Raw genomic sequence first — 20,242 nt, 5'->3', positions numbered from 1 at the left:
GCCTGCGGCTGTAGGATCGGCGAACTATGATATAGAAAGCGCGTTATTAAAACTCAAGGTTGTTGTCGAATTTGGAATCATGAAGCATTCTTCCCAGATCATTGTTAGTTTGGTCAAAAGATTAAGAAGGATAATTTTAAAACTTAGCTGACTAGTATCTGAATATAGACAAATCGGGCCCACTGAGCACACATATGTATGAAGTTTGTCCATTTATTGAAATTTTTAACATTTATTTCATCGAACATGAACACTCGTGTTTACAGATCGCTTCAAAGCGACGAGTATACGTTTTTTACAACAGGTAACCCCAATGAGCCTTCCTGGCCATTAGAAAGGGTTTTTCCCTTTCCAAAACTCATCTATGGTCTAAGTTAGGGTACTATAAACTGTATAGGTATACCAAATTTGGTGGTTCTAGGTTGAAAACTTGTAAACATCCATTTTCATACTTATATATGCAGATATTCGACTGTGTTTTTAGATGTCTTTTTTTTAATCTATACCAGGAAGGCCTGACAGGTAACCCGAATGCGCCTTCCTGGCCAGAAACACTACATTCGATACAAGTATTATATTATACAACAAAAATACATATCAATTAACACCCACAGAGACATCTATGGTCAAATTTGTAAATTTGAAGCATTTTTAACCCTTCCTCACCGAAATGGGGTATGCAAGTGCCCCAATTTTTACGTTCGTAATAACTATGTGGTTTTCAAAGCTATACACCCTACATTTCTTGTATTACTAGAATGAACTACGAGAAAAAAAAATTAAATTTATTTTAATAGATTTTTTATGATTTAGAATAGGGGTACATCGTAAAAAAAGTACATTTATACATTTCTACGTTCCAAAGTATGGTTTAAAGTCGGTAGCGATAAGTCATGTTGTTGACTGTTCGCTTGCATATTCTTATTGATCGATGAATAAATGCGAGAAAGAAACAGCTATATTTTCGTAAGCTATTTTTTTTTGTCGCTTTTGGCGCGTGGCTATTGAGTCATGCAATCGCCTGTTGGCCTTACCTATGTGCGTTTGCCTGTTGATGCTTGTCGTTATATTTTAATACAAAAATAATCAAAAACATGCTTTAGGACTAAAACTTTTTTTATGTTGATGTATAAAATGATTAATAAGATATATATTGAGCCCATTTGTATTGAAAAAAGCTGTATTTTGATTTAAAAATACTGGGGTCTCACTCGACCCCGGTTCGGGACACTCGTTAGATCTCGACGCTCCGTCCTTCAAAGGTTAAACAATTCAGCGAAATTCAGTAAATACATAGCAATAAACATTCAAAAATACATCTATGGTCAAATTTGTAAATTTGCAGCATTTTATACAATTTAGCGAAATTCGAAGTTGCTTAAAACTCGAGATTTGCGAGAAAATGGGTAAGGTTGCCAATTAGATGGAACCGTTTCAATGAAAATCAGATAAATTGGCAAACTCTGATAGGAAACGATCGACCTGGAGTCACAAATCCAAGGTCTGGCCAGCAGAAACCAGTGGGATTTGTACCTATGACCACTCTCTTCAAAGCATTATATGCTAGCTACTCGTCTATTTTGCTGGTTATACAGATACAATACAATCAATATACATAAGCATTTATACAAATGCGAATTCATACAAACATCCACCTTTGAAGAAATTTTTGCAGCATTTTTATAATCAAATTGGCGAACCTCAAGAACGCTGAATAACTTGAGATTAGCGAGAGAGATATGAACGGGAATGCCAATTTTACAGGAACCGTTTCAATTAAAATTGGCAAACTCTGATTGGAAACAAAATTTTTCTGATTTTCATTAAAACGGTTCCTGTAAATTGGCACCTCTTTTCCAATCTCTTGCAAATCTCAAGTTACTAAGCGTCTCGAGGTTCGTCAATTTTTATAATAAAATGCTGCAAAAATTTCTCCATAGATGTCGCTATGGATGATGTTTGTTTGAATTCGCATTGTATAAAAATGCTTGTATTATTGTATTGTATCCGTATTAGTACACTCGTCACTTTGGAGCGATCTGTAAAGGCGAGTGTACATGTTCGATTGAAATAAATATATTTGGGTAACATTTAAAGTCGTCTAGTTTTAATTTTGAAAATAAGTATTAAGTTCATAATCTTATGGTCAAAATCAGTGGCGAGATCGCTAAGATGAATCATCGGGCTGTATTAGCACGTTGACCATACCGGTAACCAAATCCAAATAAAAATAACATGCAAATGTGCTTATACTGGGAGGGCTGCAGCCCGCAGCCCATATAGACGAGCCGCCACACTGGTCAAAATGCTGATAAAAACCAACACGTTCGACCGATTATATCAGCAGTATAGCTCGGTGGTTGCATTATTATTGCATTAACCAACCACCGAGAGGTTCCCGAGTTCAAGCCCTGGGTTGACCTCGACTGAATATAATTCATTCCGAGTATTCATGTAGGGTTGCTTGTGAGACTTGGATATTTGTGACTCCAAGTCGATGGTGTCCTATCAGATTTGCCAATTTATCTGATTTCATTGTTGAAACGGTTCCTCATAAAAATTGGCAAAAACCATCCTACCCATTATGTCACCACTATTTAGATAATTTTGCACAAATTTATAAATGTACAAATTTAATACCATATGTGTCGCTCAAGGACAACCCGTAATGACATCATGGGAAAATATAAATTTAAACAAAAATCAAAGAATATTATATGATGACAGATACAGGTTTTTCGGTGCTACTTTAGTATGCGGTCTTTTGAATCGCAGTCGACATTTTTTTTTTTATTTGTATCGTAGCAACGAAATGTTTATTACAATTTTTATTTTTTCCTGCCGCCTCATAATGTTGTCGAAGCATTTCTATCAAAATATTTTCAGCAGATGCACATCTCTTAACCAAATCTTAAATGAATAGGGCCAATCTTAACTTAACCTAACCTATCCTGACCCTTAAATAAATAAGTGTTGGCTGCTAAGATCTCTTTTTTTTAATATCTTAGCAGCATATATTAGCAGCCAACACCGATTTATTTAAGGTCTGGATAGGTTAGGTTAAGTTAAGGTTGGCCCTATTCATTTAAGATTAGGTTGTTAGGGTCGGTATTATTCAGTTTCAGTGTCACACGCGAGAACTGAGACAGTGAAACCGCATATTAAAGTAAAAACGTGAAGGCAGATCGCATACTAAAGTAGATATGTGAAGGTAGACCGCATACTAAAGTAGCACCGGTTTTTCATTCCAAATTGACGCTTTTTCATTTCAAATTGACATTGAAAAGGGGTCAATTTAAAATGAAAAAGGTTAAATTTGAAATGAAATATGGTCAATTTAAAATGAAAAACCTATAATAGCAAAATTGAAGCAGCATCCCCGACACTGTTTCAATTTTGAAAAATTACGATCCTCAATAATGTGAAACTATTCAAAACAGATTACCTAAACACAATCTGCTTTAGGTCATCGACTTTAGAGAGTCTTTAATTAATATTAAGTATTAGATGTATTATGAACATTTATAAGGATTGTAAATAGGTTTTTGAGCTCTTTTTCCAATTATGCTGTAGATTAACATTAGAATAATATAATACTGTGATTACTAACCAAATTAAATTAAATTGTAAAATAGAAAATGATCAGTAGATCAGTAACTATTAAAATAGATATAAGATGTATTGTTAACATAATTTCGTAATAATAAAAAGCATTTAAAAATCAAAAAATCAAATCAAAACAGATAGATAATCTTTTTAAATTTATATATTCAAGATCAATTGAAGGACGAAAAATATATGAGCATTTTATTTTTCCCATTTAGTCAAATCATTCATTTTGAATCTGGAACCATAAACAAATTTCAATATCATATTGTCACGGTGGATCTGAATTATAAACGATCTTTGGGCTCATAATTAAGAGTTGGTACAAATCAATTTCATTCGAATATTCGAACCTTTGCAGATCTCAATCGCCTTTGATATAACAATCAACAATTCATTGACGTTAACCCTTGTCAGAAATTACTACTAATCACATACATGTTCACACATGCATATATGAATTAAAAATAAAGGTTAATAAACATATTAAGTAAAATTACTCAATCGCTACATTTTTTTTGATAAAAACATTACTACATATATGACAGTGCATTAATAATAATATTATGATTATAGCTATTGTGTCAATAGAAAGTAATATTCATCTGAAAAGTATGATTGCACATTCACCTTGCAACATGCCCAATGCAATCACACCATGTACAATATAAAAATGACAAAATATTGTGAAACTTTTAATAACACTCTTACAAGATACATAAGTATGTGTATTAACAGTATTGAATATCTTGGAAAAATAAAAAAAAAACATATTTCATCAAAAATCAATTAATCCTATGCATCATCCTAAGCCATGTATAGTAAAGATTTATGAAATTGTCCTACAATGGATCGTGTTTGATTGCTAAATTGCACATTGCTATTGTGTAACTGAATATTCTAAGAATATAAATCGATTGTAATTGTTTGGATACGTGTATTTGTGTTGTTATGAGCTGCGGTGCATAGGATATATACGCGTGTGGAGCGACATGTGGTGTGCCACCTGTTGGCGTGCGTAAATGAAAGGCGTGGGAACCTGAGATTGGCGGCGCTTTCTCGGTGGCCGCTCTCCAAGCCGAGGCTGACGATGACGCTGATGATGAAGCCGCCACTTCCACGACCTTCGATCGAATAGTTATGGGCTTTATCAACGAAAACGAACACCGCACGGCAGCCGCCCGACCGGACGCCCGACCAACTGTCACTTCACTGTTTATTTGTTTTTTGGCCGTAACGAACTAAATACTGTTTCGTTTAATTGCAATAAACTTCTCGTTCTCGTTAATATTTTTGATTTTTAAATGCTTTTTATTATTACGAAATTATGTTCACAATACATCTTATATCTATTTGAATAGCTACTGATCTACTGATCATTTTCTATTTTACAATTTAATTTAATTTGGTTAGTAATCACAGTATTATATTATTCTAATGTTAATCTAAAGCATAATAGGAAAAAGAGCTCAAAAACCTATTTACAATCCTTATAAATGTTCATAATACATCTAATACATAATGTTAATTAAAGACTCTCTAAAGTCGATAACCTAAAGCAGATTGTGTTTAGGTAATCTGTGTTTATACCTAAAGGGTAAAGACATTTTGTTGTAATCACCGAGACTCTTCACAAGTGTGTTAGTATGGTTATTAGTGATTCTGTCATAGAATCTACTGGTTAGTTTGTTAGTAATGTCTGTAACAAACGGAATATTATATATGGCATGCAGTTTTTTCAAGTTAGTATATATGGGTGTATTATAAATTATTTTTAGGGATTTATTTTGTATTACTTGGAGCTTGGAAAGGTTAGTATTCGAGGCGTTATTCCATACAGGTGAAGCATAGGTTAATAATGGTAATATGAGCGCGCGATATAATTTTATTTTATTTTGAGTTGATAAAGAACTATGGCGATTAAATATTGGATATATTGAGGATATACCCCGCATCGCCTTGCATTTCGCTGCCTCAATGTGAGGTGCCCATCTCATTCTTTTATCGAACGTTCTCGTTAATATGATAGTTGGCGTGGGTACCCTATCGATGGATGGAATTTCAGGTGCCAGACATTCCGTGATCGAGATTTTAATGACGTGTGCGAGATCGCTTTGTGCAGAATAATCACCGAACCAATTGTAATATGCCTCTTGTAGGAATATAGCACAACTTGTGCTATTCCGAATCAAATCCAGTGATCTCGTTATATTTCAGAACAATACACAAGTCTTACGATGGCATCATTGTCGCTCTTGTACAAACATGCAGAACTAATCTCGCTTGGAATTAGCTTTGCTACTCGAGGGAATGACGGACGGTTGGGGAGCGTACGGAAATATTCCACATATTGCGAATGGAATATACACGCATTCGTTTGTGGTTCAATACAAATTCATCGAAATATGAATCAAAACGGGCACGCGTTTTGCCAAATTGACGTCTCATCTTTCTTTTCACACGCATCACATATTCTTTTTCTTTTTTACTTTATCTGTTCCTTTTTTTTAAATTTTGATGTTTTTGAAATTTTAGTTTTTTATATTACCATGTGGTGCTCACTGTAAATGGAATATTATATTTTTATTTGTGTTTATTATTATTTTTGTCTCACTATACAACTTTCTCTTTATATTTTATTATGTATGTGTGCCTATTTAAATAAATTTTGCGTATGTATTTCACTAGCATTTGGATCCACGAAATTATAATCACTTTTACCGGAATTCGGAATATTTCCGTACGCTGCCCAACCGTCCGAAATTATATGCGAACGAGGCAGTATACGTCGGAGTATTTCATCGGGTAAAAGTCGAGTTAATTCAGGGCACGGCAATACTAGAAAATTAGCAAAGAGCAACCAATGACAGGAAGGAGCAGGTCGACCGAGCCTCGCTTCCGAGCCTACAGGGTCCGCCCCAGAGAGATGTAATAAGAATCAGTCCGAAAGGGAAAGGAGACGCCAGGAGCCTGCTTCTGAGTAGTAGGACTCGATAAGAGCACCGCGACCTGAGGTGGTTCTCTGCCGTCTCCTGTGTGAGCGCATTGCGCAAGACCAGCTGCTGCCTGGTAATGCTTAAGTGCGGGTCCGGCAGCAGCGGAAAGAGAGAGGGGTTTTTAATGAGTAAGAATCTCACACTCCCCCTGGAATTCGGGCCGGGGAGGGGGAGCCTATGCAAGGTTTTCCCCTCTCACGGAAAAAAGGAAAAAAAGGTTGAAATAGTCGTCGATTACGCAGCGCTCTACCGGTCTTAGGAGCCCAAAACTTAAGCTCTGATAAAATCGAAGGATTGCCAACAACTCCTGAACGATAGCTGCAGGGGCTGTATTGTGTATGTGTGGATGACCAGTGGCTGTGTATGTGTCGTCGTCTCGATCAGCTTGCTTTGGAACGGTGCGGGGTGGGGGAATTATACAAAAGAGTAACGGTTATGATCTCGTTTTTATTGATGAGTTGATGGCCGAGCCGGGGAGTTGCTCGACGCCTCTGCCCCTTTATGGCGGGGACTGTGGATTGAGTAGGCTGGCTGGTCAGGCAGGGTAGACCAGCCACGCCAAGACCTTCTCGGTCGGCGGCTAGCGGGCGTCTGAGAGCTCGCCGTGTTCGAGGCTTGGGTCGAACACGTGGTCGAGCATAGTCGGTAGACATAGTCGGTGAGGTACGACTATGGAAGAAGCCATACTCCTCGGAGGGCTTCTATTATGCCAATGAGCGCTCGCCATGATCAGACTTGGGCGGATCACGGGGCCAGCCTGCCTTAGTTCGAGGCCGGCTTTCACGAGGGACGCTACATCTGGCGGTCCGGGATCACCGGGTGCCTGACCCACGGGAGAATCTAGAGCGACTGACAGATGGTCGGTGTAAAAGAGGGAAAACAAAAGCCGAAGCTGTAAGAGGACAACCAACGGCCATGAGGGCTTTTAGCTCGGACAACTCCATTTAAAAATCCGCATATCAGCGATACTATGATTACCGAACGAATGTCTGACATAATTTACTACAGAGTGACGCATCACTGTCGTTCAAGTGCGGTTTACCTAATATTGCCGCACGCTGCCGTTCGTGTTGCAGACGCTCAATGCGGTCAGACCTTAAAACCACTTCTATTCATATTAAATTTCTCTGGTTCGCCCTGTCGAGAATTCCAACTTTTACCAAAAATTATACTCGTTGAACTTTTATTAAATTAGCGAAATTCCAAATCATTCCAATTTGGACTTTCTTTGCGAAAACATCTACTTTTTGACGCTCATATAAATGAAAAACACACGGTGGATGGATTATTTTAAGAAATTGACATGTGGACGTATTCGAGTCGGTGCAGTTGCCGACCCTGCGCTAAATGTCAACTGTCGTCACTGACAATGTACTAGTCTGGATCTAGTGTCAGTGTCGTGTGGAGTGGAGAGGAGTGGAGTGGTGAATCAGCGACCGGTCGATCGGATCGGTGGATCGGTGGATCGGTTAATTGGTGAGTCAGTCTGAGTTGAGGAGCGTTGCATGCGGTGCGCGCGGTGGCGCCGCCTTTCGCGCCTCCTGAGGCTTCCCGGTTGCTGGTGTGGCTGCGGCTGCGTTTGTAGGAGTGGAAGCGGAAGCGGAAGCGGGAGCGGCAGCGGGTGCTCCGCCCTCGTCGCCCCCAGGAAGATGTCCGAGCAGGAGCCGAGCCCGCTGCCTCCCGGCGTCTCCGCCATCTACGCCTTCTCCCGCCGATGCTGTCGACCTTCGCACACTCCGACTCCACAAAGAAGACTCGTATAGTATGCTACTATTCTTTTTCTTTTTCTTTTCCTTTTTACCATATTGTATACTCCTTTCCTTACATTCATTCTGCTCATATACTACATACGCATGTTTTTCATGTCTTCATTGCATACTTCGTTTTGCACAATGTTGAGCCATTTGCTATGGTCGTTTCTTGTCCCAGTTAAATGCCGTGCTTAGGGACGATCTCGTCTCTTATTTGATTTGACCTGACCATCTTGTGGGTGAGCGTCCTCTCGCTCGCCTTCCCTCTATTGTTCTGGTGACTATCAGCTTCTCGATACTCCACATTCTTCCTGGCAATATTTATTTTATTTATTTATTTGGAAAATTTACAGTTTATTAAGTTACATAGATTGATAGTAAAAAAAATATAATTATGTTAAGTAAACCATTAATAATTTTCACATATAGGTAAAAAAAAGAAAAGCTCAAACATTTAAAATAAGAAACAAAAATGATAATAGAGTAAGATAGTTAAAGAAAACAAAAAAAGAAAAAAAATAGAAATAACAGTATAATAAAAATATCAAAATAATAAGAATAATAATATGATAAAAATTATGAAATAATAAAAAAAATATAATATATAACAAAAAACAAAAAGACAAAATAAATACATCAAAATAAAAATTCATAATCACAATCGTAAATTTTCATTAAAATTAATCATCGAAAAACAAATTTGCAATAATTACTCTAGCTTGTATAGCATTAATATTAAATAAGTCAAACATAGAAATTGTTAAGATTAGTGTGTTGACGGTGGAGCTTGCACGCCAGATGAATGAGCTTCTTCCATAATTAGAAAAAGTATTAGGTATGTAAAGGAGCTCATTACATCTAGTCATTCTATTTGGTACACGCAATGATAGTCTGCTCAATAATATGGCCAAAGTAGGAAAGAATCCCTTTTCTAGATGTTAGTAATAATCTACCAGTGCTTTGAGGATGCAGTCAGTCCATGGAATGCGCAACATCCGCTTCGAATGCCACGTTTCAAAGGCTTGTATTTTGTATTTATGAATATTACATATCGTCGTTATACTGGTAGAAAGCTTTATATACGAAAACCTTTGTTTTTGAGAAAATCGATTTTTTTCGACTATCAAGAAGTTTGAGCTCTCTATTTTGTTACCTAAATCATTATTCATTTTATTTTTGACTTAACAAATACAATAAGATTTAAGAATCTGCATCGAGATGGCTAGAACAGCATTTGTAAAAATGAAGGCGGCGCTTACAAACAAGCATCTCAATCTTCATACGCGGTTGAGATTCGCGAAGAGCTACGTCTGGACATGATGATGATCAGCCGCATTGAAGCTTTTGAGATGTGGGTCTATAGGCGTATGCTGAAGATTCCGTGGACCAAAAAGATATCAAACGAAGCTGTCCTCGGCATGATGGGGAGAGGCAGGGAACTTGTTTCTGTCATCAAGCGGAGAAAGATGGAGTAGCTCGGACACATGATACGGGGTCCAAAATACGAATTTCTCCGTTTGATAACCATGGGGAAAATAGAAGGAAAAAAATGGATTGGCAGGAAAAAGTTATCTTGGCTTCGAAACATGCGCATGTGGACCGATATGAGCGCCGAAGAGCTGCTCCGAGCCGCTGAAGACCGATGCGGATATATTCAAATAATCGACGAGGTGGTCGCCAACGTCCGGATGCGGACAAGGCATTAACAAGAAGAAGAAATACAATAACGAACTCTTAACAAATTCAAAACATCCAATTTTTGACCTTATATTTTCTGTCAGTATACCGACGATATATTGTACAAATTTGATAAGAAAATTTCATAAAATAAGCTTAACTTACGAAAACATACGACTGAATATTCCAATCTTTTAATTCATAATACAAGCAAATTCTTTAAACTACATTAAAACATTACCTTATCATTATGTTTCACATACGATTACATGTTTGTTTTTGACATTTTTCAATAAACAATCATTATAATATTATACATATATTCACACACATGTGTGCGTATCGTAAATTATGTAGCTTAATAATTAATCTCAAATAAATATATCATACTATGAAACGGCTAAATATTTTCCAATATTTGTAACAGATTTGATTTACATATATTAAAAATTCACAATATTTTCAATGCACATACATTAAACCTACATTACATTCCAAAAACCCACAGTACATATGCTATAATATGTAGATAAGCGTAGTCATGAATCAGACAAAGCAACGTGCGTTATTCGTAATCTGATGCATGGTTTAAAACGTATGCAATATCACCGATTAGTTCCAACTCCATCGATGAAATTTGAGTACAGCGAAATTTCAAATCGGAAAATGAATGACTGAAAATTTTATATGTTATGTATATACAAAGAAAACACCTTTGTTGAAATAAGAACTTTATTCAAACATCGGTATCTGTTTCAATTTCATTCCTCGTATCGTTTTGTTTAAACAAATGCCTCGCACACTTCATCGACTGAACAAATGAAAAGTCCACGCAAACACTGCACATGCAAGTTTATTTTATAATATGTATTACTAGCCGGAAATACTTTATATGAGCCATATTGCATAATAAGATGATCACCATGACGTTTTTGTATGGGATCACATCTATTCCGACAACTGAACCCATTCAATATCTGGCCTACCGGGAGATAGTATACCAAATTGTGTCACAGTTGAAAAGTTCCTTTGCACAGTGGACGAATACACTCGATTTTTAGAACTATGTCAAAATATGATTTTGTATAGAGGTCCTTTGATCTAAAGCTCCGAGTGTAGTGGAATATAAAACTGGGCCAAAGTCTCTGTTTTGCGCAACTCTCATCCATCTCACCCCACACATTTTCCTAATTTCGTCTACGCATCTTCCCTGCGGTCTTCCTTCTCTCTCGGGTACCATTCTAGCATTTCCTTTGTCCATTATTCTATATTATATATATATTATAGAGATAAGAAGAAGGATCGAAATAGCAAGAAATGCCTTCGGCAGCATGAAAAATGTTTTATGTTGTCGAAGGTTGTCTATGAAATTGCGTTTAAGATTCCTGCACTCCTATGTTTGGTCGGTGTTGCTGTACGGATGCGAAACGTGGACACTGTTAGTGGCATCCATGAACAGGATAGAGTCCTTTGAAATGTGGTGTTACCGGAGGATGCTAAAGATCTCGTGGAAGGAGCATGTAAGAAACGAAACAGTCCTCCAGCTTCTTCATAAAAAGAGAGAGCTTCTTGACACGGTGAAGCGCCGTAAGATGGAATACTTTGGCCACATTATTCGTGGCCCCAAATATCGCCTTCTACAAACAATCATAGAAGGGAAAATAGAAGGCAATCGGAAAGAAACTCTCTTGGCTCCGGAACATCAGGTCATGGATGGGACTCGGTCTCGAAAAGCTATTTCGGCTTGCCCATGATAGGGAAGAATTCGCACGGGCCATAAACGATGCCTGCCCATGGTAGTCGCCTACGTCTGAATACGGATTCGGCATTAGAAGAAGAAGAACTATTCTAGCTACGTGGCCCTGCCATTGCCATTTCAATCTCTTCACTCCATCCACTATATCCACTACCCTTGTCATACTTCTCACCCACGTATTCCGTTTACTGTCTTTCCTCGTTATACCAAGCGTACATCGTTCCATACTTCTTTGAGTGCATTGGACTTTGTATGGCAACTTGGCGTTCAATGTCCAAATTTCACATCCATACGTCATCACTGGCAAAACACATTGATCAAATATCTTTTTCTTTGGGCAAAGTGGCATTTTTTTATTTGAAAACCGCATTCATTCGTCGAAATGCACTCCAACCTAATTTCATACGTCTCTTTATTTCTTCTGATTATACGTATATTCATTTTCTTACTTTCAAAATTTGCTAGATAATTTATTATACGTTTTTTAAGTAATTAAAAATCACAATCAATAGAAAAAACATCGCACTATTGATTTCAATACTCACTTTTGCCACAGCAATACTAGATTTCGAGGTAAAAACTTAGTTAGTCTCCACTATGGTAAGTAAAAACTTGATTTTTTTGTTGGTCAATGTCTCTATCAGCTGATCTCTATTCACCATGCAGAATAAATACACGAGAAGATATTCGAAATGAATTTTAAGAAATTGTACACTTTGCAAAGCCACATTAGATTAAAAAAAAAATGCCATAGAAAAAATTGAAGTGTATGTATGTATAATACAAAAAAATGAACAATTTTTTTTATTATCTATGTACGTATATAGAATCTAATTATGTTTTTATTTCTTTCCAGTTACCAGACTAGCATTTTGGGATTGACTTACCTTGCCTATATGTGCTATCACTTAACTAGGAAACCAATATCTGTGGTGAAAAATGTGCTGCACCAAAACTGCAGCTCCTTAACTCCTCCAGCCAATATTCACATTAATCCGGAAAATAATGCTACTTGGTGCGATTGGGCACCATTCGGTTAGTGAATATCATTTTTATACATACACTAGCTGAACCCTACATGCGTTGCAATGCCATAATAACGCATGCAATTCCCGTTCCCACTTGTCGGAAAAACGCAGGCAGCGAACACATTTGAAATTGTTGCGTTGCAATGACATTCATTCCCGTTTTTCCCGTTTTTTTTTCACAGTAATCTTCCCGAACATGCATACAACAAATCCTGAAAGTTCCATCGTAATTGGTTCAGTGGTTTAGGAGCCTATTCGAGACACACACACACACACAGACATTCATTTTTATATATTTATAGATTTCCAATAGATTTAAGGTCTATTCATAACATCCAGCACTGAAAGGCAACAGCCCGCAGTAGCAGTGCACAGACTACGTCTATTCATACTATACAGCAGCGCACGTTTAGAGAAGTTTTGGTAGAGTGCAAAGCAAATCGGCATTATATTAACACTATGGTGACCGCTGACTCATATTTGTATCATGTTGGGTGCACAACGCTTAGTGGCCGCTGATACATATATGATTCACGACTGCGCGAATATATTTTTCGTGCAGAATATATTTTCAGTCCGCTGATATACATATATTTGTATCACGTTTTCGTCATAAACGAAAACGTGATACAAAATTGTATCATCGGCCACAAACGATTGACGCAACCGTGATACAAAAATATATCAGCGGACTGATACAGTTCGCGCAGTCGTAAATCATATATGTACCAGCCACTAAGCGTTGTGCTCCCAACATGATACAAATATGAGTCAGCGGCCACCATTGTGTTAAAGAACGCTTACGCTCGCTACTATGACGTCATGTTGTGCGTGAATATTTCCACACTAGCCAAAGAAAACCGGTTTTGCTTGGTACGTTACGATGATATACATTGCTGTATAGTATGAATAGATTTTGTCAGCTATTGCTGTTACATCTACGCCAAGTAAGATATGAATGTGTCCATATATAATGTACCAAAGAATACTTTACATGCAGTTGCCGATCTATGCTGGGCCGTTATGAATATACCTTTATAAGATGAAGTGAGTTTTATGTATTGTGTTTTTAGATGGCTCTGATGGAGATGCGACGGCACTTCTCGGTACTCTCGATTCTGCATTTCTATTCGCGTACGCGTTTGCGATGTTCATTTCAGGTATATTTAATCTTCTCGTCTTGTATGATTACATAGAATTGCATAAATTAAATATAAACATGCGATAACCTTTATTATGTTGTTAAAGTAAGTTTAATGAACTTTGATCATTTGATATAAAATTTTTCTGTAGAAGTTCAATTTTGATATTTAAATGCATCATATAAATTGAAAAATAAATATTATATTGCATCGTTTTCGTTTTAGGATTCATTGCTGAACGTGTAAACCTACGCTATTTTCTTTCGTTGGGAATGTTATTTTCTGGAATATTCAGTTATATGTTTGGCATTGCAAAGTCTTACGATATACATTCTATAGGATATTTTATCTTCGTTCAGGTATAGTAGTATACATCAACGTGTGTGTATTTTTTTTTTTTGTTTAAACAATCAAATAAGTAAGTAATTTCTGATGAACAGGCAGCTGCCGGTATTGCACAAACGACCGGATGGCCAGGTGTTGTCACCGCCGTTGGAAAATGGTTTGGTAAAGGAAAGCGCGGTTTGATATTTGGAATTTGGAACTCGCACACTTCAATCGGAAACATTTTAGGTGAGATTTACATAATATGAGCTTTACAATTGTGGTTGTGTGCATTCGATGTATGTAAATATTGAAAATATTTCACCATTTTAGGTACATTAATCGCCGCACGATTTGTAGAAACTGACTGGTCTTTGTCGTTCATGGTACCCGGCCTCATAATGGGCTTAGTCGGATTCGTCATCTTTTTGTTCATGGTAGACGATCCTATAGATGTTGGACTGTTTCCTCCCGACCAATCTACCGGGAGTATTAACGTCAATAGAGTAACTATCAGTCATTATAGTAATATGTAATCATTTCACGTACTCGGCATTTCATTGGCTTGTAATGAATTTTGTGTCTAATCCTACATATACATTTATATATTTTGTATATTTAATTAAACTAAAATATTGGTATGTAAATTGAATGTAGTCCTTTCTTAATTCTGCCAGAAAGATCTTTATCGCCGCTTGGAATCTGGTCCAGGTCACATGTCTGATGATAATGACAATACAGAAATTGACGATGACACTCAAGTTGTAATTAGTGATCAGGTACAAATGAGGCAATATATGTATTATCATACGTTCAAATATACTATTATACTCTTAATAAAATTAATGTCTATTCATATATGTAAGCACAACACGTACCGGCGACTGTACGAAAAGTATTCTTTGGTACATTTTATATGGACATATTCATATATTGGCGTAGACGTAACAGCAGTAGCCGACAAAATATATTCATACTGTACAGCAGTACATGTCACGGTAACGTACCAAGCAAAACCGGTTTTATTTGGCCACTGTGGAAACGTGACGTCATAGTAGCGAGTGCACACGTACTAATGAAAGTGCGCATGCGCATGAGTATTTTATTATGAATGAAGATACGAGGCAAGCTATATTGAGCCGTATTGTCGCGCTGTGATGTATATGTAAGGCGATTTTGCCTTGCACTTGGCCAAAACGAATCTGAAAGTGCCGAAGCTTGCGCTGCTGCATAGTATGAATAGAAGCTGTCGTTGACGTGAGCTGCTGTGCTGTATGAATAGACCTTTAAAAGTTTACATAACAATCTAACAATAGAATTATAGATGATCATTGTATGTACGATACTTGGAATCGTATTTGTGTAAGTTATTGATTAAAAAAATTGCATTCTACTAACATGACTTGATGTTCTGTATAGGAGCATGGTGCATGTCTTAGAAGTCATCGATTATCTGCTTCGATCAATAGTGTAAGTAACTAATCCCAAAGCGTCAACTAATTGTGTGCATATGTGAGATACAATATTACTAACTTATAACAGAATGTCATAAATGGTTTTTATCCTTTTATTTCTAGTAAAATTGCACTCATGCTTATTAACTTCTAATTTAATGCAATTAGAGTATTGTTTGTTTAATTTAACATCGTTAATTACTTACGTTATATTTGAAGAAAATCTTTTTTTTGAACGGTAACAATTTAAATCAAAGGCATGCTTATTTCCGGGTATAATGTATTAAATTTAATTATCGTTCAAAATATTTGAATTTGAAATATCTTGATCTTCATAAAGTTTTTCAAAAGAGTTTTTTTAGTCCTCTTGTTCCTTACCTGCAAATAACGCAAGATAAGTTCGACCTAAAAAGCAAAATTATTAATTAAACAGAAATCTTACTTAATAATAACTAATAGTACATTTATAATTTTATACTTTTCCTAAACTGACTAAATGTGTTTATTAATTGTTTAATTCTACTTAAAGTAATAAAATAAGTGATCAGCCTCTGAAGCCTCAGCATTTAAAATACAATTTAAAGAAATAAAGGCTCATAATACATAGTGTAAAGGTACATAATCACGGATTTATATAGTACTACAGAAATATTCTGAATAAATTCTTTTCAACTGAGGTCAACCCAGGGCTCGAACTCGGGAACCTCTCGATGGTTAGCATTAACGCAACCACTGAGCTATACCACTTGCTGAATGTATCTATTAAATATTTAATACTACTTAAAGTAATAAAATAAGTGATCGGCCTCTGAAGAATCCTTCCTCCGACTATTATTCAGATCCCGGATAAAATACTGTTGCGTGGGGGTGGGTTCAGGATCCAAATGAAAGGCCAAAGTCTCTTCACAGCATTTATTTAACGATCCCAAAGGTCCACATGGAACCACCACTCACTCCAGAACAATCTGATCTACCGTTTGTACCTCCTTATAAAGGACAAGTTGCCCAGCACAGCTTCCCCGATCCATTAATGTGTTTATTGTCCAGGCACTTAAAGGTCTACCCTGGCGAGTCTATTGCCTACGCACGCACTCGCCCAGGTATGCGGAAACTCCAGCGTATCCTTTGTTCGGGCACTTACAAATCCGGAGTCTCTTATTGTTCACCAATGAATTCACTTAGACGGTGGATACTATCTCTCATGTTACAGTACCACTTAAAGAAACACGTCATTTCGTAATATAATCACAGATTTATTGGTTGTAGGGTGAGCAGTCAACGAGCGCCAGACGTTCATCACCAACTGAAAACACGACCCTCCTCAATCAAACATCCGAGTCTGAGAGGAAAGCAGTTGGATTTATAGGCGCTTTGAAAATACCCGGCGTCATAGAATTTTCGCTATCTCTATTCTTCGCCAAATTGGTTTCCTATACATTCCTGTATTGGCTGCCGCTGTATATAAAAAATTCAAGTTAGTTCATTCAAAAAAATGGTTGTGGCTATTTGCAGGTACTATTTGCATGCGCGTGAACTTTAATCCGATTATAATTTCTTACATTTAATGTATGCTAGACTTGTTTAATCAATCGTTCATTATACACGAGGCAAATAAATTTCGCACGTTATTATAATAGATGTATATCATTTAGCTGGTTCGCGGCTTGTACTTGTATGTAGGTATTATACGTTGTATATGATAATAATTTTCTAACAATTAATAATATTAACTAATTTGGATTATATTTTTTACTCTACGTCACTTTACGAGTTCGAACAAAATTTTAAGAGGTTTAAAACAAAATTTTAACAGTTAACACGCCGACAGTGACAGTTCACGCGCATGCGCAGAAGGCTTTGCGCCTGTCGTAGATATAGTACCTGCAAATAGCCAATAATTTGCAGACATAGTACCTGCAAATAGCCACAACCTTAAAAAAATCAGCGTGTCTGAAGTTATTCAATTTAAGTCGTTCACAATTTCTTAAATTCAATTGTGTTTATTTCAGCGTCATTTAGCTCATCCAAGTCGGCCGATCTATCGACGTGTTTCGACATCGGTGGTATTGCTGGAGCCATACTAGCTGGTGTGATATGCGACTGGAGCGGGATGCCGGCTACGACTTGTGCCGTTATGTTGCTCCTAGCGGCCCCCATGGCGAGTTTTGGCATGAGCCATTGTAAAATAGGGCAGCTGTAGTGTTTGTTTGTATTGTAATGCGTTTGATTTTAGATGATGGTGTACGAGTGGTTTGGAACTATGAATCTGGTGATGAACGCAGTACTGCTTGTGTTAGCGGGACTACTCGTCAACGGACCGTACGCTCTGATTACTACTGCAGTCAGTGCAGAACTTGGTAATTGAATATATGTATATATGTATCTTCTGTTGGTCGGACCAAAATGGTGCTCAACATATTGATTTTACAAGTTGTATCCTTGCAGACGGTTCATATGGGTTGGAAACTTTTTTCAAACTCTTTTGTTTCCTCAAACATCTAAACATCTGAATGTCATTTCATATTTTTCTCCAACTTTTACTAAACGAACACTAATTTGTTATCGATCTACAATTTTTAGAATAATCTTAACACTATCCTTTATTCGAGCACTTACTGAGTCCTGTTAGCCTAATTCGGGGTATCTATTGTTCACCCACGAATGCACTTAAACAGTAGATACTCTTTCTCATGTTGCCACGTTACAATATGTAATTCTGTTTTATAAAATTATAGTAGTGTTGTGCTCGTTGATATTTCAACAGATGGTTTCGGAAAGGAATTGATACATAAATAAATTAAAATTAAATTAAATCTATAATAACACTGTACGACTTTTTTTTTGTTCAGAGACGAGATATGACTTTTCATATAGATCTATGCCCAGTGAACACGAATCTGGTAATAAAAAATGTTGATTGGCTCGAGATTCGAAGATATGTGTATGTGTTTTTTAAATGCGCGATTTTTCAATATCTTGGTGTTGTTTGGTCGATGTCTCAAAATCTGTCCAATTTCCTGTTCAAAATGAATATTGGAATCTATATTCGGGTATTTTATCTTTCATTTGTAGTACTTTTCAGCTTTCAAATCTCTCCAAGTAGTCGTCCATTTCAAATCAAAAGTCAAAAGTACGTATTTTCACTTGGGATTTTTTCCCACTGTTAATACTATTTTATATTGAGTATTTTCTATTGAAACATGTTTATTGGGATAGTGTTCTGGCCACACTATTTTTTATTTTCGTTTAAAAGGGTTAATTGGAAGTGTGCTGAATTTTAAATCGGTAAAATTGCGAGCTAAAAGCTCGTACTAGTATTTACTCGTATTTACACGAATCTGAATTGAATTAATAGGGATAATATATTAAATTGTCTTTATATGAGAATTAAATGAAATTCCACTTAGAAAAATCATATTTCGACTATTCTTGTGGATTAAAAACAAAAATTCGTTTATTTTATCGAGGTAAGCCAGTTATCAATTGTCATATCTCGTCTCTGAACCATTTCTCGTGGCGAACAGTATAATCATAATAAACAACAATGATGCTCTTACCACACACATATGTACATTTTTTGTATATGTATATTGTATTCCAAGGATACGTGCTGTTGAAGTTATATATGTATAAAATTCAATTATAATTGTTGATTTATGAACAGGTACGCATAGTTCACTGAATGGCAATTCCAAAGCTTTAGCCACGGTCACGGCAATAATTGATGGAACTGGTAGTATAGGTTAGTTTAATGTTTTTCATTATAAATAATCGAATTAAATATACACAGTACTGTTATAGGTGTAAATAATATTGATTATTAATTTATTTTCATAGGGGCTGCTATCGGACCGATGCTAGCAGCTGTTGTATCGTCGCAAGGATGGTCAAAAGTCTTCTATATGCTCATATGTTGCGATGTGTTTGCATTGATTTTGTTGCTAAGGTGCGTTATTTCTCAAACACTGCGTTTATACATATGTATTTGAATACAGGGATTAATTTCAAACTGATTTTACTTACAGGCTGGTGGCTCAAGAAATACTCAGGCATTTACGATATTTGAGGAATGGTCCTATAGAATAATTATACGTTTACGATAAATGTGAATTTAAATATTAAAAGAAAAAATACGATACAATAAAGAACATTTTGAGTGATGTGAGAGTAATTGAAAACTATAATCAAAATTGAAGTCATATCGCCGTAATAAATATATGTGTGTTGATGATCTGTGGCAGTTTGTTTCTCACTCTTCTGTACCGGGACGATTTCACGTTAATATAATCAGCTTGTTACATATAAATTTGACTATAAGCAATGCTATCTAACCCAGTATTATGTTTCAAATCGAGGATTGTATATATAATACGTGCAATCGGTTTTGATTCGGCCAGTACTTATTCTGCACTTGATTTGAAAATATACAATTAAATCTCGTTAGCTGATGTCTTGGAGAATTGAATAAACAAAGCCTTTTTTTTGTATATACAAATGGCACGTCCATG

At 36.4% G+C, this 20,242-nt stretch overlaps 2 protein-coding genes across 3 annotated transcripts in view; one reads left to right on the top strand and one right to left on the bottom strand.

The window, feature by feature from the left end:
* The window catches only part of LOC143916109 (uncharacterized), a 373,187-nt gene that overhangs the window by 247,748 nt on the left and 105,197 nt on the right, over positions 1 to 20,242 (bottom strand). The gene's annotated exons all lie outside the window — the stretch shown is intronic.
* MFS16 (major facilitator superfamily transporter 16) lies at positions 7,805 to 20,199 on the top strand. 2 transcript variants are annotated; one of them, XM_077436968.1, is made up of 14 exons: positions 7,805 to 8,364; positions 12,643 to 12,821; positions 13,888 to 13,974; positions 14,182 to 14,315; positions 14,397 to 14,529; positions 14,614 to 14,786; positions 14,958 to 15,059; positions 15,700 to 15,750; positions 17,001 to 17,208; positions 17,744 to 17,892; positions 17,968 to 18,091; positions 19,399 to 19,476; positions 19,572 to 19,680; positions 19,760 to 20,199. In XM_077436968.1, the coding sequence occupies exons 1-14, from the start codon at positions 8,108 to 8,110 to the stop codon at positions 19,818 to 19,820; spliced, it is 1,845 nt and encodes a 614-aa protein (XP_077293094.1). In that variant the 5' UTR covers positions 7,805 to 8,107; the 3' UTR covers positions 19,821 to 20,199. The 2 variants fall into 2 exon arrangements, with proteins under 2 accessions (XP_077293094.1, XP_077293095.1); XM_077436969.1 differs by lacking the exon at positions 15,700 to 15,750 and having other exon boundaries at positions 7,928 to 8,364.

Source organism: Arctopsyche grandis, chromosome 8, assembly GCF_051622035.1.
Source record: "Arctopsyche grandis isolate Sample6627 chromosome 8, ASM5162203v2, whole genome shotgun sequence".
Classification (NCBI taxonomy): domain Eukaryota; kingdom Metazoa; phylum Arthropoda; class Insecta; order Trichoptera; family Hydropsychidae; genus Arctopsyche; species Arctopsyche grandis.
Note: the sequence above shows the minus strand (reverse complement) of the source record. Positions and strands in the feature narration are given on the sequence as shown.